The sequence below is a fragment of the Toxorhynchites rutilus genome, chromosome 3 (genome assembly GCF_029784135.1).
Source record: "Toxorhynchites rutilus septentrionalis strain SRP chromosome 3, ASM2978413v1, whole genome shotgun sequence".
Taxonomy (NCBI): Eukaryota; Metazoa; Arthropoda; class Insecta; order Diptera; family Culicidae; genus Toxorhynchites; species Toxorhynchites rutilus.
Window position 1 is genome coordinate 245068256 of NC_073746.1, and position 23910 is coordinate 245092165.

A 23910-nucleotide genomic window follows, 5' to 3' on the forward strand; every position below is an offset into this window, starting at 1 on the left:
AAGGTATGCAGTAGCATTTCATCCCTCCTGGTGCACCTCATTTCGGAGGACTGTGGGAAGCGGCGGTGCGGTCCGCGAAACACCACTTAATACGAATCATCGGTGAGAATCCAGTATCGCCCGAGGACATGAATACCTTGCTCGCACAGATTGAGGCATGTCTAAATTCCCGGCCACTTACTCCCATTTCCGACGATCCGAATGATTTGGAACCTTTAACGCCAGCTCATTTTTTGGTAGGAGAATCGTGGCACTCTATCCCAGAACAAAATTTTCAGGATATTCCTACAAACCGACTGAAGCAGTGGCAACTTATTCAGCGTAGATTACAGGATTTTTGGTCTCGATGGCGCAAGGAGTACCTGTGTCAACTGCAAGCCCGAATGAAACGATGGCGCCCTGCAGTATGTATCGATATCGGCAAATTAGTGGTAATTTAAGACGATAATTTACCACCTATGCGTTGGAGGTTGGGAAGAATCACGGAAGTTTATCCAGGCAACGATGGTATTGTACGAGTAGTAACTGTAAGAACTGCAAATGGAATTCTCAAACGCCCAGTGGAGAAGGTATGCATTCTGCCACTTCAGGAACCCACCTCAACGGATGAGTCAAACTAGGAGTGAATATCAACCAATCGTGTCTCAGTGTTTCGAAAGGTTTTTTTTTCAGAAACTCAACATTATTTCTGGGTGGGTGAGGATGATCAAGAGTTAACATCCTCCTGCAACGCAGCAGATTCCATCTCTTTAGACCAAGCAACCATAAAACCATCTGGGAGAAATCGAAAGGAGGAAAAAAGAGGACGGTGAGCCTTTTCGTCGATGGAATCCATTGGGAAAAGAGGAGAACGGAAAAAGGAAAAAACCGGAGAGGAATCGGAGAGGAGCCATTAAAAATCGCTAAATGTCGTTACAAGAAATTTTATGTATTGAATAATTTTTTTTTTTTTTATCTGTATTATAGTGATTTTCAACTCATTTGGCTGGTTCGTCACTTGTACTTCCATTTTTGGAAGAATGTCGGGAGTGAGAATTGAGCTCGTGACCTTCAGCGTGAGAGGCATGGATGTTACCACTACGCCAGATCGCCTCGATATTAAATATCGTTTGGAATCAGTGTCATTGTCAAATTAAATTAAAGTCCATTGTCATTAAAATTATTGTACGTGTTGTGAATTTTAATTTGACAACAATCCTAATCGAGTGTTGGGAGTTCCACTATTCAATCGCATCGAAGGATTTCGAAGGGATATTCCCCAACAGGTACATTATTGCGTCAATAAACCTATCGTTAGCTGTGACGAGAAAAATTAAAAATCCCCCTCGCACTTGTTGCAGGTAAACTCTTCCTGAAATGACGAAGTATCTCGCAGTGGGTTTACCTGGAGAAGAAAGGGATTTGGTTTTGTTATTTGTGTTCACTGGCTTATGTCTACCGATTAAAAAGCACAAAGAAATGACTACAATTCTACCCACAACGTACCCACTTCTTGTTCATTGTTCCGTTTTATTGGTGTAATTTGCAGTGACATCTCTATAGAAATTCAAAATCCTTGTACAACTGTCAATTGACGAAATGCGGCTTTCCTGTTTAAACATACACCTATTCTCTGGGATGATGTTATGTAGGTACGTTTTCGAACCTGTGGCGGTTCGAATTGAATTGCCGATTTGTTTGAGGTCAATGCGATTCTTTGGATGGTCCGTGCAAAGGCAGAGAGATGGCACTACTGACACGTACCGAGGTTATGTTTAGTTAGTAGCATCTTCTGGGAGAACACACGTCAAGACAACGCAAAATTAATGGAAATAGAGCTCCAACTCGTTTCACATCCCCTCTTGGCTCCCTCCGACTATTCCACTATTTGAAAGCAAAAAAAAATTATTCAAACGAGGATGTAAAAATTAATAGGCATTTTGCAGACTTGGAAGGGACCAACAAACTAGAGCAGCGTTAAACGAAGTATATAAGCGTAAAAGGAGACTATATTAAAAAATCAAACAAGGTTTACCCCAAACAAGTAAATAGTTTTTATTTTTGTATGGACTTTTCAAACGATCCTCGTATGGTATTTGTAAAACTATGCAATTCAAGACTTTCTTGCTTTTTATTGGTATAAATAGAAGAAGATAAAGATATTTCGTTAGCGCAAACATCAAATGGACTAACAACGCTTGTCACTATGTAATTGTAGAACATATGGGAATTTAATTTTCCGAATTTTCCATTTTTCCTTCAGAGTTTTCCGAAAATTTTCAATTGTCATGTTTGAATGGAATATTTTTGGTTGAAATATGTGTAATATTTCTATAGGACCCCCTCTCCATTGCAGAGGAGGGTGAGGTATCATATCATCATAGAAACAATTTTCTCACACCCTAAAACCCTCACATCCCAAATTGTGCCTGATTAGTTTTCGAGTTATGCAGAAACTTGTGTTCCATTTGTATGACAGCCCATCCTTAGAGAGGGGGAGGAATGTCTAACCACCATAGAAACATTTATTGCTCCCTAAAACCTCCACATGTCAAATTTGGTTCCAATTGCTTCATTAGTTCTCGAGTTATGCAGAAATTTGTGTTTCATTTGTATGGTAGGTCTCCCTTAGAGAGGGCGGGGGAGACACTCCACCATAGAAACATTTATTGCACCCTAAAACCTCCATATGCCTAATTTGGTTTCATTTGCTTGATTAATTCTCGAGTAATGTAAAAAATTGTGTTTCATTTGTATGGCAGCCTCCCCTCAGAGAGGGAGAAGGGTCTCAAACTATCATGAAAACCTTCCCCGGCCCCAAAAACCCCTACATACCAGTTTCCATGTCGATCGGTTCAGTGGTTTTCGAGTCCATAAGAATCAGACAAACAGATAGACAGACAGACAGACAGCCGAGGAGCTGCTGTCCTAGAATAGCACCGGGCCTTGGTCCCTGTCCCTGTCGTAGAAGGCTAATCGGGTGACAACGCGAGTAAGGGCGCGGTAAAGCCTATTGGAGATTGCACGGGGGAAATACCGTATACAGGAGCAACGAAAGGAGAGCCCGGCACATCAAGATCGACGCCAGTAAGATCCTGATTACGACATACTGGTTCGACACGGAAAACAGACACGATCAGGAAATGATTTACATTCGACGCAAAAGGCTGACAGTCGTACTATCCTGTTCCCTGAGTAAGGAAGGGTGACACCTTCCTGAAACGGCGTTTGGACTAATAGTACTGTTGCCCCCGTCCCGGTAATAACTTGGCAAGTCTTCGGGTATGTTCGATGCTCGTCTAGGCTCAGGCACTACGTACCTGGCATCAGATGTCACATTTCTGACTAGCACTGATCCGGCTCTGAACACGGTCCCCATGAAGGACCGTGTCAACCCGTGCACGGCCTCACTGCTTGCATAGATAACCATGGGATCCCGATAGCGACTATGTACAACGAGCGGAGATAGCGGCCCGGAGATGGGACTTAGATTACATGAATAGTAGCAATATCACCCCAACAAACGATGGAGAGGAGAATGTGTTCGTGAGAAGCGGACGAATGCTGAGTTCACCTGTCACTCACAGCCACAACGAGTACAAGCAACACAAAACCACAACAAGTGTTCGCTACTCAAGCACTCTAGGGAGATCTTGGCTCCATACGAAGCCAGTTGTTTACGCTGACTTCAAGCGCATCCCAAGAAGGCCTGCAACTGGGGAGGTTTAGCATCACGGACGTTAGAAAAAAGGTCAACGAACTTTACGAGTTCGTAAAGGACAAAAACAATGTCTATTTAAAAATAAAACAGCTTGTAATGAGCATCAAATCCGCCGTCATGGTTGCTGAACGCGAGCATAAGGAGCTGCAGATGAGAGCAGAGAGTGCTGAAAAAGCTCTGCTCAAGGCCAAGGAGAAAACCGTCGAGATACTGGAGACGCCGAAGGGTCCTCTGAACCCGCGATCGGACAAGAGAAGGAGAGACACTCCAGGAGAAGAAGAAGAGCTGAAAAAGGCCAAGAACGATCTGAGTAACGCGAAAGAAGGTGAAAGCAGTGGATGGCGTACTGTCGATAATCAGACAGAAAAACGTAGAAAACAGAAGGAGGAACAGGAAAAGAAGAAACCCGGACCTCGAGTGGAGCGAAACAAGGGCGATGCCCTGATCGTTGAAGTATCAACATGGGCGTCGTACGTAGCAATCCTTCGTAAAGTGAGAGACGATCCGGAGTTGAAGACATTGGGCGAGAACGTCGTGAAAACTAGGCACACGCATAAAGCGAGATGCTCTTCGAGCTTAAAAAAGATCCAGCGGTTAAGAGCTCTGCTTACAAACAACTCATAGAGAAGTCGTTAGGCGAGGAGGCGAAAGTGAGAGCTCTCTCCCAGGAGTCAACCATCGACTGCCGGCATCTAGACGAGATCACGACTGTTGAGGAACGGAAAACTGCATTGCAGTCACATTGTGACCTTGGTGGTGTACCGATGACAATCCGGCTGAGAAAGGCGTACGGTGAGACACAAACGGCCTCGATACGGCTCTCGAGAGAAGCTGCAAATAAGTTGGTAGAATAATAAGATAATCCCGGTTTATCACTCATGAGATCATGAGTAGAGGAACCGCGGGTAATATGGACAGGCGGTTAATTCGTATAGTTAAATTCTGAATTTCGGATTTCTGTTAATGAGGACACCTTCTACATGTTATTCTATAATATTTAAGCCACCCTATGACAATGAATACTGATGAAAAGTGAAAAAGGGAAACAAAAACCGGAAATAATACATGATTCCGCGTGTGGATGTAATTTTAGCTGGTTTGATATTAAGCATTTTGAGTGGTTTAATATATTTCGGTTTGTGAGTTAACAGAGAAGCGATATTAGGTATGTACGAAAAAGTAAATTCATTTTTGAGTGGAAAATTTAAATTTTTGAAATAATTGTACTGGTGGGATAAAACGGACAGTTGCTAGTGGGAGTGAGATGGACTGTGAAAAGGCTGTTTAATCTATTCCTAAGGAGTGCCCTGCGTCTATAAATGGAAATCAAATCGCCAAATGTGGAATGTTTAGAGCCTGACAGGAACCAAAAGCAAAATAGTTGAGGGTCTGTATGTTTATACTGCTGAAAAGCACGATACCACTTCTGGGTGGATTAATGTTATCATCATTTAACGGACATTTGAGATGAGTTCAAACCTTGGTCGAATAAAATTAATCCTCTCGCGATCGTTAAACCTCTTCGCTTCATATATTTCAAACCTGTCCATATTACCCCCTGTAGGGGGATTCAGGTTCGTGGGTTGAGTACTACCTCCAATAGCTCCAAAGATGCACCATTTAGCACTGGAACGTACCTTTGGTCCTACGTTGTGAAAGCTTTTATTTGTCCAAACTTAATTCCTTCCTTCCTATTGAATACCGTCCTTTCCCAATTTTTCACGAATCCTGTTGTCCGCTTTCCTTTTCCTCCATAGACTTCCAACTCCAACCAATTAAAATTCAATATATACAAATTTATTAGAACCACTTTTCAATTTTGTCACAATAATATAATTTTTGTATTTTTACAGTATTTATTCCTTGGTGATCGGTCGGATACTGATCACTATAGCAATTCTATCTCCCTTTTTACATGGTCTATTGAGTTTCGTTCGTGTTCGGTCTATTGCTATAATTTTCTGAGTGTATTGTGAGTGCAGCTTATCTGTGTTATTTGTATAACAGTTTGTACAGGGTGGTCCTTTTGTGTGTCATTTCGGTCTTGAAATTAATGTTTGATTTTAATTTGTTACATTTAAGTTCACGATGGCTAAATATGCAAACACCCCCACTATATGTTCATATTACCCGCATCGAAAAAAATGTTGTACTTTTCGGTCTGTTTTTATTTTGGAAAAACACTTTTTTGTAAAATATTTGGCAAATTAGGTAGCAAAACAGTATATTGAATTGCAAGAAACTGCATCAAAGTTTTGGGAAACATGAGTTTCCGAAGATATAATTGAAGTTCTTCTTAACATGTCCGTTTTACCCCCACCACCCCTACATGGAAATGGGGTGTAAATATAGGGATAGTAGAAAATGAATCAGACTTTGGAACATCAAGTCTGGACCAAGTGTTATTAATCAAGAGGTCGAATAAGCTGGAAAGAGTTTATTGAGACACGTAAAACATGGAGTACATTGTACTTTAAAATCGAAAGAATTCTGAAATGAATTTCGTAATACACCCAAACTAGCGTTGGCAGAAAACATTTCATTTTTGGCAGAAATGATGCCATTTCGTTTGCTGGAGAGTCAAATGGGCAAATAATGAGTTATTTTAAAAGCTTAAAATTGGTTTATATGTATGCGAGCAGACATCTCTTTCTGTATTCTTTTCTCATTTCATTTGGGATTGTGCCAAAAAAAAGTCCATACGACGTCAATGGGGATCGAACCAAGGCCGTCTGGAATGCAAAGATATTTCACACGACCACGCTATCCATATAGTTGCTAGTGCTGTTATAAAGAAGCGTGGTAATATTACACCTCATCATAACATGAAGTTGAGTTTTTTAAGAGGATAAAGAAGAACATGAACGAGAATATATCTTTCTCTGTCTGGGCCGTGCATTTGGCAAACTATACGAAAAGCTTTCATATGCTTTCATTTAAATGTGTCTCCTGTTTCGCTCGCTCATATTGGCATATATATTATACAAATGATATACATGTATTGGGGAGTAGAACATTTTCCGTTATTTTTCAGCTCATTTAATGTAATAAATCGGGATGCCATAACATGTGCTAAAAAATAACTGTGGTGTAGTGCAATACATTTAATTCTTTCTTACACTGCGTATTGCAGCTCAGGTTTGCCACAAGTGGTTTCTGTGGGCACGACGGATGAACCAACAACAGAAGAACTATGTTCAGCTTAAAACTCCGCAGATTGCGCATGACATTCTCAAAAATAATTTGGCGTGAGTGTCGTCGATTTGAATAGTATATTCCATATCGAATCATTAAGGTAAGGGGGGGATTATAGAGTTCACCTTAATACGATAATTTTGGTCTGGATCATCCCTCGCGATGTCAAAGGAGAGAATGATAGAGGAAGAATGAAAATGTGGTGTGAAAAACAGTGTCACAGGACTGGATCGGATGAATTGGATCGAAGGTCAGTCTACTACAACAAGCAATAAGGACACAAATTTCGTGATTTTTCACTCGAGATCAAGAATGAATCATGCATCAACCATCTTCAGGGCCGAAGCATTCTTAAATAATATCATAAATAATAAAACTGAATTGATTTTTATAATTTCATTGCCGGAGAAGTGTGAATTTAGGACTTATTGGTTACGATTATAGTGTTTTGAATAATACCAGGCGAGTTTAAATTGTTCGGTTGACGTTTCAGATGTTGTTAGCAGGTTAGCAGCTACAGAATGCCCGTTTGCTTCGAACTGTCATTCGCCTTTCATCGTTTTTGCGTCTTCTTCAAGTTCCGCTTGACGATGGCGCCAATATCTCTCCATGTAGCTGAGCTCCGGGATGTTGGCCATCACTATCACGATATTGTCGGCTTGCCATTCCATTAAACGAAAGGGATGTTCAGGCTTGGAAGAGTGAAAGAAAAATTAATGTTTTTTTATTTGTATGTATACTATAGACTGAACTGCTGAAAGAAAAGAAGGATAATTTTAAAAAAATTAACCAAACTGCACATTCATTCGACCAAATTTTGCTCCACTCTTAACATCTTCAAAAACGAATGGTTTCGACAAGAACTGAGTTTGCTAAAAAGTACTCACTGCGGGGGGCAAATAAATGATACACCGTTTTATGGTCGTGTGAATCGTGGTTCCAATCGGACAGTGAGCAGATCGGTAAATACTGCTTTTGATCCACGATGTATTTTTTTCTTATTTCTCGTTTCTGGTGCAGACCTGTCGATCCATAACAGCCAAGTGTTGTGACGTTTCAATGTCTTTTACCGATTTCGACCGAGGTTCATAGTTGTTTATCGTATAATTACAGTGAAGTGCTGATTATATTTCCCTAAATGCTTATTTTGGTTTCTCCTATAAATCCAGTTAATTGTTTTAGATCTTCTATGTTGTTTCTGGCTACAATAGCTATGATGTCAGGGTTTCCCTGCAATAAGGGATATTTTAATCTGATATGATTATAATTTGTGCATTCGTGCAAGATGTGTGAAATATTTCCTGGAACGTTACAGAATTCGCATCTGTCGTCAGGAAGTAGACCCCACTTGTGTAATTTATCTTTCGTAGCGGTATAGCCTGATCTTAATCTTGACATAATAATTATTTACTCTGTGCTCAATCTGCATTCTTTAAACCATGGCTTTAATTTTATATTCGGTATTATCTTATAGTGGTTGATCCCCTTTTCAAGCGATATCATTTTATATCTAGTTTCCCATAAGCTTGTTGTTTCGTACTTGAAACTAAGAATTATATCATCTTTTGGAATTTTTATGTTTTCTATTCGTGTCATAGTTGTTCCCAGTTTAGCTGCATGATCTGCACGCTCCTTACCATTTATTCCAATGTGCCCTGGAATCATTTGGAGCGTAATTTTTGTCAAATTTGAATTGTTTATTTTTTCAAAAATTTCACAAACTTGTCACAAATTCTTATCGGTTGATTTTGTGTTTTCAATTAGTAGTGCGGCGCTTTTAGAGTCTGTGAAAATCACTGCCTTTGCTATATTTTTAACAATGATGTGGTTGATTACTTTCGGTATGGCTATTAATTCTGCATTCATGATTGTGATTTGTGAATTTAGTCTTCCACTACAGGATGTTTTTTCTTGTGGGTCGTAGATTCCGTATCCTGTTTTCATTTGTGTATTTGATCCGTCTGTGAAAATTTGGTAATTATTTGTGTATATCGTATTTATAAGCTCTATAACTATTATTTTTTGGATTTCTGTGGGTTTTTCTAGAAATGTGCAATGTTTGCTGGTTAAGTCAGTGTTCATAAACAGATTGAGATATTTAACAATTGGACTGTTATTTTCATAAATTAGCTTTGTGCATTCTTTCAATGCTAAACATTCACCTCTCTTTCAAGGGAAGCTCACCTGTTTCTGCTAAAATAACGTGATTGGGAGTTGATTTCATGTATCTCATTCATATTCTGATATACAGGTGTTGTATCGTTTCAAGAGTCGTGAAATTGTTTGTAGACGTGGATGCGACTATTGTTAATCCGTAATCAATCAGTGATTGCATTACGGTTTTCGAGACACGTAGCATGGTGGTTGGATGAACTCAATTTTTTCTCTTCACTAACATTTTCAATATATTTATTTTTCTTCTGGCTTTGGAAGTTGTGATGTCTATGTGGGTTTTAAATTTGAGTTTGTGATCTAAGTAAAAACCCAGGAATTCATGGTATGGTTTAACATTAATAGGGTGATTATTCAATTGCAGGTTTGTAGCCGCGTGATATTTGTTAGTGAATATCACCGATGCTGTTTTACTCACATTGATTTGTATATCCAATTCATTGAGAATGTTCGCAATATCATTGAAAAAGCGGTTCATTGTAATAGTGGCTTCTTCAATATTTTTAGCCATAACGACTGCTGTGAAATCGTCTGCAAATTGAAAGATAATTCTGTTTCTTGTAGTTAATCTATGTATATTGACCGTATAGAGGTTGAATAAAACGGGCGAGTGGGGACATCCTCGCGGGAGTCCTTTATTCGTGGTTGAGGTGATATTTGTACCATCATTGAGTTTGAGTATAATTTCACGTTTTTGAGATAATTAATAATCCAATTAATTACGACGAACGGAGTATTTACTTGTTCGATCGAAAGCAACTTCTGTACATTTACATTATCAAAAGCCTTTGATAAGTCTAGGAAGGTAGCTATGATTATATTTCCCTCTCTTTTGGTGTGGTGAATGTGCGACAGGAGAGTGTTTACGCAGTTAATGGCTGATACCTTCTTTTTGAATCCGAATGAATATGATGATAATATGTTGTTTTCTTTTATATGATCGGTAAGACGGTTCTTAATTTTGAAATAGTTCAGTTTGAGTACCACGGATAGCATACCGATGGGTCTGTAAGAGCTGTAATGATTTGGATTCGCTGATTGTTTTAGTAATGGGATAATTTTTATGGTCCTCCAATCATCTGGAATGATATTTTCATTTATTGTCATACTTAAAATCTCTATGATTTTGTTTATTATTTTAGGATTTGTACGTTTCAACATAAAAAAACGATATGCTATCTATTCCTGGAGTAGAACTATCTTTCCGTGAACGTATTTGCCTATCTATTTCTTGGTAATTGATTTCTATTCGGTTAGTAATTGGTTTTTCAGTGAATTGTATGTCGTGTGATATTTGTGGGAAGTTATTCTGTATAAACTCTGTTGCTAAGCTGCTGTCATTTAGTAAATGTACATTATTTCTTCCAGTGCGACCACCACTGATTTTTTTTATTGTATTCCATAATTGTTTATTATTCATACTTGGCGTTATTGAATTAATCAAGTCATGCCACTCGTTTCTAGGGGAATTTCGTATTAATTGTTTGAGCTTGGCTTTAGCCTTTATGAAATTCAAATATTTTTCGTACGTTTGATTTCTGAAATATGTGATTAGATATTGGTTTTTCAATTTTAATTGTTCGTTGATAACTTCATTCCACCAAGATTTTGGTGTATGTTTTTCGTTCGTGATAGTGTATTTGGATTTCTGTATTTGTTCCGTGAATAGTGGGACTATATCATGTGGTGACACCATTTTGTTAATGTCAATATAGTTGATATCCACGATTATGGTGTTACTAGCGTTAGATCAATGATGGATGGAGTGATATTTGGGAGATTTATTTGTATCGTCGGTGTATCGTCGTTTAAGATTATGAGGTGCGTATTATCTAAGAGATTTGTCACCAGTTTTCCTCTGAGACACGTAGGATGATGAGCGTTCCAGACTTGACTGTGTGCGTTAAAATCCCCTGCAATGATAGTGGGTAAATTTGATATTCCTATAAACTCAAAGAGCTTTCAAAGAGGTTCTTTGATGTCATTATAATTTATTGGTGACGGAGGGATGTAAATTGAAATAACTAAGAGTTCCGGTGTGGTATTCAGTGTTTTCATTGCCATTACTTCCAGAGGGTCTATGTGTTGTATCTGGAATTCTTCGAATCTTATGTTATTATTTATTAAAATACCGACGCCACCGTACCCGGATGGCCGCACAGTTTTAATAAAATTGTAACCTGGAAATTTAAATTCTTCATTTTGTTTTATCCAAATTTCCTGAAGGAGGGCAATGTCTATATTGTTAGTTACAAGGAAATGTTTAGTTGATTTGCGCGTACCAGATGCTCTGATACTTGTTATATTATGTTGCATGAAGATTAGGTTTCTTTGCATTCCCATTTTGCTATTGGAGAATTTTTTTGCTCATTGTTTTTAATTCCGAGTCAATAATAGATTTGATCTGCTTGCTTATGTTTATTAGGAGAATATCAGAATCAATAGAATCTTTACGTGTTTTTGCTGCGCAGTATGTTTTGTTATGGAATTATGTATCTTTTGTATTTTATAAAAAATAGCATCCAAATTGAATCGTTTTTGCAATTCTTCTTTCACTAACCGTTTGATGTTTTCATATTCCGATTGTTGCACGGACATGTTAAAAGAATGTTCCCTGGGAGATGAATTGTTCGTTTCCTGATTTGCAGTGTGTTGAAGTATCGGGAAATCGGCGACAGAGTTTAGTCTATATTGAACGTGAGAAGTTGTTGGAATTTGTCTGACTGCTTCCGGAAAAGTCAGTTTCTGTGTTGCCATTGTGTAGTTGATTTTATTTTCTCTTATCTTTTCTTGGCAATCCTTAAAGTTTGACGCGTGTGAACCCTGACAATGGAAGCAATGTGATAATGAAGAACATTCTTGCATATCATGTTCTAAACCACAGTTGGAACAGCGAATTTGGTTTGATTTGCATACCTTTTCTTTATGACCATATCTTAGGCATTTGGTGCACATTCTTACCAGGTAAACATAGTGTTCAAACCTGGCATTTATCCCAAAGATTGAAACACTTTCCGGAATTTCCTGACCTTCAATATAAATTTTAACGGTATATGTCGGAATCAGTTTTTCCTTTGTCCTTCTGTTAATACGCTCAACATTTGTTATATTTAGGCTACCTGAAAGGATATGTTCTAGTATATCTTCTTCTGTAAGAGATAGTGGAATATTTCTGGTTACACCTATGGTTTGTTTAAACATATTGGGGACGTAAATATGTAGTTTAAAATCGTCTACGAGTATTTTCGAATTTATTAATAGTTCGGTCTCACTCCAGACATCCGGTGGACATCTCTACTTTGATTCAAAAACACGTCCTCATTCAGACAGTCTTCGAATCCAGCAAAACAATCTTCTTCAATGTCCATAAAATATTCACACACCTTACACTATGACTAATGATACTTCCTCAAACATAACCTATGTTTTAAAACTATTCAACCCAGCACTTCACTATTTTCTAGATCTAATAGAAGAAAACAAAAGGAAAAGGAACGAATAATGACAAGACTATGCGGAGCTTCTTTTCTAAAGGTGGCGTGGGATCTATTCATTTAACGAATTTCAACTACTTTGTGAATATTTTACGTGGTGTTTGCGCAGATCGCAAATAAATATTAATATCACAGTATTGAGCACGTGAAACTAGTAGGAAAATAAGGAAAAAAAAGATCTACAATAGGAGTGCAATGATTAGTTTCGGTATCACTGTACTTTCACTTAATTGATACGTTTTCTAAATTTTTCTCAAGACATTATGTATTCTTATTGTCTTTATAACTCTAATACCTAATACTAGAAATGATTTTAAGGCACATCACATGGAGTAATACATTCTAACCATGAACACTATCACAATCCTAATCTACCTTAGCTTACAAATTACATTTCATATATTATGCGTTAATATAAAAACTAAATGCAAATATTCTATTCGGTGCCTGTTTTCATTGCTCGTTTCTGATACTTGTCCTATATTTTATAGCCATAAATAAATATTTAGTCTAGAATCCAGTTGTTATCAATAATGACAGAACATAAGTCAATGTCGAATAAAGTCAGTTTGTTTATCCACATTCAACGGACAACGAGTTTAAAACATCAGATATCATTCAAATAACATCGCGTGAAGAACAATGGTTCTGGAGATAGAAAAGCGCGAACGGAAAACGAGCTCGCAGTGCACTTTAATTTAATACAATAATGATAGCACTAACAATGGAATAGCAGTAGAACGATACAGAAGATACGGTTGGACGGTCAATATTTGGCAGCTTATCAGATGCATTTATGCTCCAGCTGAGACATCGTGGTCTACGCCTAAAAGAAGAGAGAAAGGTAGCAATCAAACACACTGCGGGGTGTTCAAAATAATTCAAATTATTCCACTATCAATCCTTGGCAGAAAAACAGCAACGAATGTCGCCATACTGCAAGTGACCGAATTTACCAAGCCTTGGTATCCTCGGCACAACCCGGCATATCAAGTGTGGAATAATTGGGAAACGATTAAAACAGATGTCTTGAAGAGTACCTTGAAACTGACGCTCTCGTTTGCGTTTCCTGTCTTGGCGTGCGTGGCTATTCAGGTGTAGATCTCTGTGATCAGCACGACCGAATCTCATTCCACATCTGCTGCATTGGTAGGGTTTCGTCGAAGGATCATGGGTTTGCAAATGACGGATCATATCACTCTTGTTTATGTACGATTTCGGACATTTTTTGCACTTCCACGGCTTGTCAGTGCGACTATGTTTCACAGTATGCTCGTCAAGTATTTCTGCCGTAGGGAAGTGCTTACCGCACGTTCGGCATCTATATTTGTAGTCCGAATGGACACTTTTTTTATGTTGCGTCAATCCATACCTTGTTTTGTAGTAACCGCTGCATATTTTGCACTGGTATTCGCTATGTAGAACCACACTCGGTCTAATAGATTTTCCGGATTTACTACTGCTCTTTGATCGCGAGCTCGAAGACGGTTCCAATGGTGGTGTTGGAGCTGTGGGTGGATCGGAGTTAGAAGCAGTAGAATTAATTGCTTCAGAATGAACGTTATTATTGTTGCGTTCACTTATATGTTCACTTATATTGGCGAAATTTGCCAATGAAGGTAAAGGCTGCTCATAATCATGCTGTGATGAATTGTTTGGCGACAATGTCTCTAAATAGTGGTACTTTGATTCCGAGTTGGACGATTCCGATGTGGATGGTGATGGTAGCGGAAAAACAGAATGTAACAATACATTCCGAAATGGCAGTTGTTGGGCTGATACTACCGTACCTTGTTCGGTATGCATAACCGGTTGAGACGAAATGTTTTCGTCGTTTGTGTTTATATCCATTGTTTGTTGCATATCATCACTAAATTGTAGTGTATATACCGGTAGATTTCCTACAGTTGTATTTTGAAGTGTATGTATACTTCGGTACTCCTTGGTTGGTATACTTGTGTCTGGTGACTGGACCTCTTTTGTCCAATATCCAGACGATGTGTATTCTGGATATGTAGTAGCATTATACGGATAGTAACCATCATCTGCCATTGATAGATAAGTTGTTCCGTTATAGTCGTTTAAATGCATAGCTGAACCCATATCTGGTGACGCGTACAACGCTCCATTATCATAGTGGGTATAATAGGTGTATTCGTTCGTTAAGTGATTCCAACTGTCCGTTGGCTTCATCAAATGTATATTGAGTGGTTCATTGATATCCACAAACTCACGATCCATCTCGCTAAATTAATCGGTTTATTTTCGTTGAACTCTGTACTTGTTTCGTGAACTGAAAACAAATATGCGAAAAAAAATAGAATAATAAGTTCAATGTTTGCGAAAAATCAGTGGAAAAAAATGGGCGCTTTCTTCAAGACTGACTAAAAACTAATGAACAATTTGCGTCTCCTTCCGATTTAGTTTGTGAATGTGCTTATCTTTTTTTTTCTGGTCGCCACATACGAAATACATCAATCCACTTAATTTTCTAATATTTTTTCATGAAGGTGCAATAAAATACCTTCGTTGTGACTACTTAACGTATCTCTCACGTAATATCAATCCCGAGAGATAGCTAATTCAAAAGTTGCTGTTTCTAACTGGACCAGACTTGAGCTCTTAAAATGTTTCTAGGACAAAAATGACAACATATGAAACACAAATTTCTGCATTACTCGAGAATTAATGAAGCAAATGGAACCAAATTTGGCATGTGAAGTTTTTAGAGTGCAATAAATGTTTCTATGGTGGTTAGACTTTCCACCCCCCTCTCTAAGGGGGGGGCTGCCATACAAATGAAAAACAAGTTTCTGCATTACTCGAGAATTAATCAAGCAATTGAAACCGAATTAGGCATATGGAGGTTTTAGGGTGCAATAAATGTTTCTATGGTGGGTAGACTATCCGACAACCCCCCCGATCTATGGATGGGCTGCCATACATGGGCTGCCATACATGAGCTGCCATATTTCTGCATTACTCGAGAATTAATCAAGCAATTGGAACCAAATTTTGCATGTGGAGGTTTTAGGGTGCAAAAAATGTTTCTATGATGGTTAGACTCTCCATCCCGCTCTCTTAGGGTGGGCTGTCATACAAATGAAACACAAATTTCTGCATAACTCGGAAACTGATCAAGCAAATGGAGCCAAATTTGGCATGTGAAGGTTTTACGGGGCACGAAACGTTTCTGTGTTGAATACACTCCTCCCTCCTCTCTAAGGGGGGCTGCCATACAAACGAAACACAAACTTCTGCATAACTCGAGAACTAATAAGCACAATTTGGGATGTGAGGGTTTTTGGGTATGAGAAATGTTTCTATGATGGTATGACACCCCTCCAAACATGACAATTGAAAATTTTCGGAAAACTCTGAAGGAAAAAGGGAAAAATCGGAAAATTAAATTCCCATATGTTCTACAATTACATAGTGACAAGTGCTGTTAGTCCATTTGATGTTTGCGCTAGCGAAATTGATCTTTGTTCGAAACTGGAAATGGATTTTAATATGGTGAAATGCACTCATATACCTTCTTCTATCTATACCAAAAAAAAGATCGCCGGATGTGTTGATTAGAGCAGAACTCGAGAAAGGAATTGTTCGATCTATTTCGAAAGGAATTGTTCGATCGATTTGCTGTATAAATCATTTATTCCATGTAACGGAGAAACATGTTATTTGCAAGTGGTTGAAAAATCTTGAACGAGAATTGTGTCTGAAAATAATCTGATATTATAATGATGAGTTTTGTTAGAAATACTAGGAATTTTATAGTAAAAGGTAAATTCAACGGAGTCGATCAAAAGATCAATCAATGAACAGTTCTGCGATTGGACCCATGAACTTGCTCATAGTAAGAAAACGTGAATGTTTGAAGGTATTGATAACAAAAAAACAAATTTTGGGCGGGATGAAGTTTGCGGGGTCAGCTAGTTTCTCTATAAAAGTTCCGGCTTTTCAGTTCAATGGTTTTCCATCGTTTTACTATCCCAGAGTTCGAAGATGATCTCACGATTCAAGTTAAAATTTAATAACAAAACGAATGAGTTGTAGTTGTGTGGAAAACAAACAGAAACTTCTCTTGATTTTCTTCCTTTTGAACTATCACCGAAGAAAACAGAAATAGCATTCCCATGTAGTGGGTGTGATTGTTCGGAAGAGGATGGATGTTCAATTCTGGTTCTGAGAAGGAGAAGAGCATAAGATTCCCCTTTCAATTTTCCGATTACGAACAATAAACTCCAAACTCCTCTGGATCCATAAGGCCCGTATGCTCGTACCAGCTTAAGTGAATTATGGTGTTCCTGTCCAAATGCGAGGGCTTTGTAAACAAACAGACATAGCAACACCACGACTGTAAAGTGAGGTTCATTCGATTTCTTCGAACAATTCATTCAGAAAAAAGAATTATTATGACCTGGCCATTCGTGAGGTAGTATTTCACACGAGTATGTATCACCACGTGACTTCCTAGCGGGAGTCTAGTGGGAAATCATTGTTCAAACTTGGGTACATCATAGGTGTAGGTGATTCAGAAGAAAAACATAAAAATCCAATTTATTTTGGTAATTTTCATTATGACACACACAAATCACAAGTAGAAACAATTAACAAAAAATTAAAGAGTCATGTAATGCAGTCACGCCTAACATTTGAATGAAAATAATCAGATCAGGTCAATATGATCCAGATAGATCCATTACTTCCTTTCTAATTTATAGATATCGTTCTCTCCATACCTTTCAGGAACATGACATTACTTTTATCGAAGCAAATAGATCCGCTTTACTGATTCGAGATTTTCAATTATATGTTGTTGTTATGTATTGGATAAACCGAGATACAAATCCTGGAATCGGTCGTGTCATATGGGAAATTAGCCAAGTACCTGTATCAGCAATGATCGCTCAAAAGCGTTCGGTAAGCCCCTTCCTTGCACGGACTATTCCTGAAATGGGTCGTACTAAATAAAATTTACAGGCTCAAACATATAAAACATAACAAACGAACAATTATTTCGTAACTGTTCACTTCATTGTTGTCATTGGTTCAATAGAAAGCAATAGGCTATATTTATCTATTTGTCTCATTTCATTCCTTCCTCTCTGTATCTTCGTGATTTGTGGATGTTGTTTTTGTTGCGCTACTTCAGCAATGAAGGAGTGTCGCAGTCATAGTACAGGGGGACGCTATTTTTTCAAAAATCCACATCACACTTTGCTTCGAAAGCTATGTGTTTGTGATAAATTCTTTTCTTTAAGGTGAAGGTGGAAGCTAGCCACAAATGGCTGCCACAATGGCGCTCATTTCTTTCATCTCTCTCCTTCACCTCTCGCGTTTTCGCACACTTCCCATCAAGTAATATCAACCAAACTCTAATCGATTACTCACAAGATATTAAATTTTCATCTGCACTATACGGTGCAGTGAAGAACGTCGGAAAACTCGAGCAAGTGCTCTGAAAGTTAAATTTTCGTTTTTCAATCTTCTGCAATGGTTTTGTTTGTATTGGTCGTTATTTTTTCGATACTGATGCCAAACAACATCATCGAAACAGCTATAAAAACCACTCAATAAAATGTTATTCCGGAGTCATAGCGTCCCATGTCATGAAAATCAATAGAATAAAATTGTGTTGATATCAATACAATTATTATTTTTACGTTTAATGGGTCTATAATGTAAGTTTTAGCAACTTTAACATTGGGTAAGAAAATTTTATTGCAGAGCTCGGAACACTGCCACGGCTGCCTATGCTTTCAAAAACAGTAAACGGAAAAGTATTAAATTCAATCTAAATGCCTCCGCCAACGAAGAGAAGGGTTAAGGCTTTCCAACGTGAATATGTGAAAACAATACGATCAACGAAGGAAAATATTAAGGAATTATCAACATCGAGTTACTATGCGGAAGAACTTGTTAATACCAAAAGTGCCCCAATTCGCATGTGTTATAAATTTGCTCATGTTACGCTCGCGTATAATCAGAATCATATGCAAATGCACCTTCTATATATATTTATATTTGCAATTGTTCATCGGAACATATCGTTCATACATTTTACTGTAGTATTGAATTGTTATTTGTTTTTTTTTTCAAATGTATTCAAAGACTGTGTGTCAATGAAGCGCCACACAGTCTGATAAGTGAATTGATCTATTTACGTGTGCTTTGCTCTTCTCTCACAAACACTATTACCCCATTTTTACACGAGGGTTTACCTATACTACTACAATGGCTAGATTCCACCTTCACCTTAAATAATAGAATTTCATATTAATCCATTCAAAAGTACATTTCCCGTTTTTTACCATAAAAAGACTCAACTTAAGACGGTATTGTCAAATTGTTCAGCCTTATCGCGAAAAAAAGTGTTATACGAGAAAAAAAAACAGTGTAATTATAAATATACTAAGAAGAGAATGAACAGAATTTTCTGTCTTTGAAGAACATGGAACGACCCAAAAAGAAGTATAAAGATCATTCCATCAGTCCAACAGTCTTCCATCAGTGTGATCCAAAGGGATTTTCTACAGGGGATTGAAACCTCAGGAATCCAAACGGGATTTTTGGGTACCAACAAAACATCCTAGAACCGGCGACGGGACTCGTGGTTTGTTTTCATTCTCTGGCAGCTTCTCCATCGCAATAAGTCATGCTTCCAGATGTTCGCCATGTCGGCAATAGCTCCACGTGTTGAAATTTGTATTGAGATAAAAAAATTTTTTAATATCGCTATGTTTTGTATTAACCCACATGTCTTCAAATGTTTTTCAACGTAACTCCTGAACATATATTTTAACCATAATGATGTATTTCAAAAAGTTGTAGGAAATTATAAGCAAATTCATAAAATTGCATGAACATAACACGGTATAACACGACAAACATATTGAAAGGGCCTATTTACTATAAAAAAGACAATAGAATTAAAAAATTAAAATATTTTTTAAAAATCTCGAGAATGGCTGCATTTAGAGATTGATTGAGCCTTCTTGTATTAAACCATAACAGGATTCATAATTTGTGGCTAAAAATGATTGTTAACATACAAAAATTCTAAGGTTCGAAAATTCATAAAGATTCTATGTGACATAAAGTTCATCAAAAATAGTTTCACCATCTTGGACTGATTTTTAGATTTTTATAGTTTGAAACTTCTATTTTATATGAAAAAAAAAATATCAAAAATTAAGAAATACGTATTTTATATGTTTCTAATAATTTTTTTTGGTAAATATAAAAAAGAGTATTAATTTTTTTTTCTCAGTGTATATTTTTTTCACGTCTAAACATCAATTCCTCTATAACACTTTCTAAGACATTATTTCAGCACGACTCATAGTTTTCGGGATATGAATTATCAAAGATTTCTCTTACTAAAATCGATATGCCCTATTGAAAAGTTACGCTTGACTCAAAAAATCCCCAATTACTGTGGAAAACTCATATTTCCTCCAACTCAAACAGAATACAAACTTTAATTCGAATCAAAAATACATGTTTTTAAAATCTGCATTTTTAGGAAGATCTCATTTGGAATTGCTTTGCTGCTAACGGTCAGTCGAGTTGGCATGAAAGTCGTCTATTGAACCACAGATTTGTAAAATGCAACCTTAAGATTTCTTCGATCGGTCAGTTCAACTCAAAAATCAGATTTGAATAACCTTGAAAATAGGTCGAATATGCCTAATATAAAACAATTCATTTTCTCAAAAGTATCTTTTGAAAAGAATTAACATTGAGGTTTTAAAACACTTGAATTCTATACGAAGAATCAGTTGAAGGAAGTTTCAAAGCCTTGGCATGGTATAGTGAAATCACGAAAGATTCACCGGAGGAGAGAATCTCTCCTCCTAAAGGCTTATAGAATAATTATACAACAATTTAACATGTCAAGCTAATTTTGAAACATATAAAGGGTGTTCGGATCAAAAAGTGGTAAACTTAAATTCGCCGTATTTTTTCTAATCATTCATATAAAAAACCTGATCACCCCTCATTTTGTAGGTGTGTGTGTAGAATGATGCCTCTATTTGGATTTTGATATCAGATCTGAAGCTAAAAAACGATCCGGACCATCGACTTATAAGAAGGTAGTGACTCCAAATCGCAACGATAAGCAAAACCTTACGGCAAAAACAAGATCTCGGAAACTGTATACGACATTGTTGACAAAGTTTGATTGCGTGGTAATGAACGACGAAACCTACGTCAAGGCAGACTTCAGACAGCAACCGGAAGGGGAAAGGTGGCAGACATTTTCAAGCATATTAAACTATCAAAGTTTGCCAAGAAATATCTCGTTTGGCAAGTTATCTGTACCTGTGGCTTGAAAAGCGACATTTTCGTTGCAACCGGGACAGTCAACCAGGAAATTTACGTGAAAGAGTGTCTTCAAAAGCGTTTGCTGCCTTTCCTGAAGAAACATGACTTGTCTGTGCTGTTTTGGTCGGATTTGGCATTCTGCCATTATGGAAAAAAGGCCATGGAGTGGTATGCCGCTAACAAGATGCAGGTTGTGTCCAAGGATAAGAACCCTCCCAACACACCAGAACTTCGCCCAATCGAAAAATATTGGGCGATAGTTAAGCAGAACCTTAAGAAGACCCAAAAAACTGTTAGCAGCGAGAAGCAGTTCAAAGCAAATTGGCGTTCAGCGGCGAAGAAAGTGGATAAGGTGAATGTACAAAATCTGATGGCAGGCGTCAAACGAAAGGCTCACCAATTTGGACTAGGTCGACCGGAATCTTAACTGAGTATTTTTTCCGCCTTTTATACATATTGAACTTCAATAAGTAAGATACATTGATTTTCAAACAAATAATCGATTTACACGCAATTTAGTTTGACCGCTTTTTTATCCGAACACCCTTTACATGATATGCATAAATATATGGAGGATGAGCGCCTTTCTTATATTTTCATATGTGTTTTATTCGTAAACAAAACATTGCTACGAATAAGATGAACATGAGAAGCGATTAGATGAACAACATGAGTGTTCACCCTATTTACCTGGTTTGGGATATGGGCAGATAGCAGGTCGGATGTGACCAGACATCCAAATACGATAACTTAAAATTCACACTATTCAGTTAGTTTGATACATCTCAAGCTTGAGTTTAGTTCAGATCGAAGAAGTCCACTTCCACCGGAACAACCAATCCGGAATATATGAGCTCAGTGAACACTTGAAGTGAATGTAAATGAGTTAGTGGTAAATTATCAAATTTGACATCCATATATGAATTTTAGGGTCTCTCGTGTATATGGCCTCAGAACTTGTTTCAGCTGCGGAATTCGATTCTAAAATAATTAAGGACTGCTTCACATACAACAATGTAAGGTAAAAGATGTTGGTTTGTCCAGTCGAAAAATGATCTTGGGTTGTCCACTTTTTCCAATGCTCTAGTTCAACGCACCTGTGTCAAATCAGGGATTCAAATGTTTCAAAACATATAAATAAAATTGTCGTTTTCGTCATATACAGTAGTTTCATAGGATACTCTTACAGATTCACATGTTTCAAAGGTCTATAAAATACACCTTCTACTGATGTCAATGCGCCCCGCATTTGGGTTAACTTTCAATCAACCAGCAGATGATTATTTGGTACGTATTCAGACCTTTTCTGGATTATAACACTTACAAATATTGTAAACATCATGGTTGCACACCATTTGTATCAGATTTATATTTCCGAATCATGTAATTAATGCATCTCGATGACCTCAATTCTGATCATGGTTTGTCCAATTCACTAATGTTGCTTTGTCCACATAATTACTATGGCAACCGATTGGCGCGCTGCAGTTTGTTTGTTCCGTTTTGTTGTCCTTTGAGCGAAGCAAAAATAAAATTTATCTGTGTTGAGTGCTGCTCACCTTTAAAGTGTCCAAGAAAAGGCAATATTCTGAAGAAAGCCTAAATTATGAATGGATCAATATGATGACAGTAAACTTAAGCAATAAGAAATGCAACATCTACATGAAAATTCGATTTTTTCATTCAAAAATGGTGATTTCAAAAACCGGCCAAACCATGATCGTTTTCCGGACAAACCATGATCATAATTTCTCTTTGAAGAAAATCGTGAAAAAACATAAAAATTTGAATAATTTGAACGTTTTTATATTAGAAACTAGAGACTTAGGGCCTTTCAACAAACCAAACTCGTCTTGATTATATGTGATTCTAATGAAGAAAAATCGATTTGGATTTACTAGCTGCGTGAAAACACCCTAAATCGGACAAACCAACATCTTTTACCTTATACAGCTGAAAATATGGTTAACTCTGACCTTTTACAAACGAATTACTATCTGTTATGAGCGGCGTCATTGTTGCACAATTATTGAATAAATGGCTGTTATGTCAAAATAGGTTTTTCAATAGTTCTTAATTGTTTTCGAACAAACATACCATGTTTACATGTTCGGCGTATGAAATAAAAGCAAATAAAATTCAGTTTGCTTACCAAATTGTAACAATATATATGTATATATATTAGCTTCGAAACATAGTACAATAATTTCTCGAGTTTTGTTTGTAGTTAGACAAAAAACCTATTTTAATACAAAATGACAAATGCGTAGTGGGGCATCCATAGTGGGGGCAAAAGCGCGCACTTATTGAATTGTACTTCTGAGGTAACTTTTGACAGAAATAAATGCTTTATCATTACCAGCAAGAAAAGCATCACTACCAGAGTGTGTAGGCACCATCCAGTGGAGTGTAGGGGGGGGGGGAGAGGTAGGTCCGTTGTTATATGATGTTTTGTGGGTGGAGATGGGCGGTGCTTATGGTCGCACATACCACGTGGAATTTTTTGGGAGGGAGGAGGCTGACAATATAAGATATCTGAAAATGTCTAACATTTGCAACAGAATTCTTTTTATTAACAAACTAGCTGACCCGGCGGACTTCGTCCCACCCACAATTGATATATTGATATAAATCATTTCGAACACTCAAGTTCTCACAGAAATTATTTTTATGTACGTAATCTAAACTCGTGGTATATAATTTCTTTTTTGACATATAAACCTGATGTAGACTAAGATGCATCAATCCTGATACTGACTGTTTAAATCCGTTGCTCCGTTCTTGAGTTATATCGTGAGGAACGGACACCAACTCATTTTTATTCATATAGATCAAGTTTATAAAAACATAGTTACATTTACTTGATTTATTTGAAAATCATTGAAGTTCATTGTAAAAACATAAACATAAACGAAATATAATCGTTATTGAATTGAATGTATGGTGAAAATAAAAACATTCATTCATTTTGAATTATTTTTCAGTAATTGTTTATTTTTCTTCCTCATCTTGGAT

General features: G+C 37.3%; 1 protein-coding gene and 1 long non-coding RNA gene across 3 annotated transcripts; both read right to left on the bottom strand.

The window, feature by feature from the left end:
• Positions 1 to 7276: 7276 nt before the first annotated feature.
• LOC129774961 (uncharacterized) lies at positions 7277 to 7924 on the bottom strand. The gene is made up of 2 exons (XR_008742822.1): positions 7783 to 7924; positions 7277 to 7587 (listed from the first exon to the last, which is right to left on the bottom strand). It is a non-coding gene; the product is annotated as an uncharacterized LOC129774961 (long non-coding RNA).
• Positions 7925 to 13109: 5185 nt separating this feature from the next.
• LOC129778646 (zinc finger protein 181-like) lies at positions 13110 to 17619 on the bottom strand. Of its 2 annotated transcripts, XM_055785688.1 has the most exons (4): positions 17578 to 17619; positions 17456 to 17515; positions 13602 to 14854; positions 13110 to 13387 (listed from the first exon to the last, which is right to left on the bottom strand). In XM_055785688.1, exons 3-4 carry the CDS (start codon positions 14800 to 14802, stop codon positions 13356 to 13358), a joined length of 1233 nt encoding a protein of 410 aa, XP_055641663.1. In that variant the 5' UTR covers positions 14803 to 14854; positions 17456 to 17515; positions 17578 to 17619; the 3' UTR covers positions 13110 to 13355. The 2 variants fall into 2 exon arrangements, with proteins under 2 accessions (XP_055641663.1, XP_055641662.1); XM_055785687.1 differs by having other exon boundaries at positions 17456 to 17599.
• Between the last annotated feature and the right edge of the window lie 6291 nt (positions 17620 to 23910).

Bases quoted from the DNA above. Each gene is read 5' to 3' on its own strand.
- LOC129778646 (XM_055785688.1), bottom strand. From the start codon at position 14,802: ATGGATCGTGAGTTTGTGGATATCAATGAACCACTCAATATACATTTG. The intron at 13,388-13,601 runs GTACTCTTCAAG...CTCTTCTTTTAG, and splicing joins ACGAGAGCGTCAGTTTCAAG to GCGTAGACCACGATGTCTCA.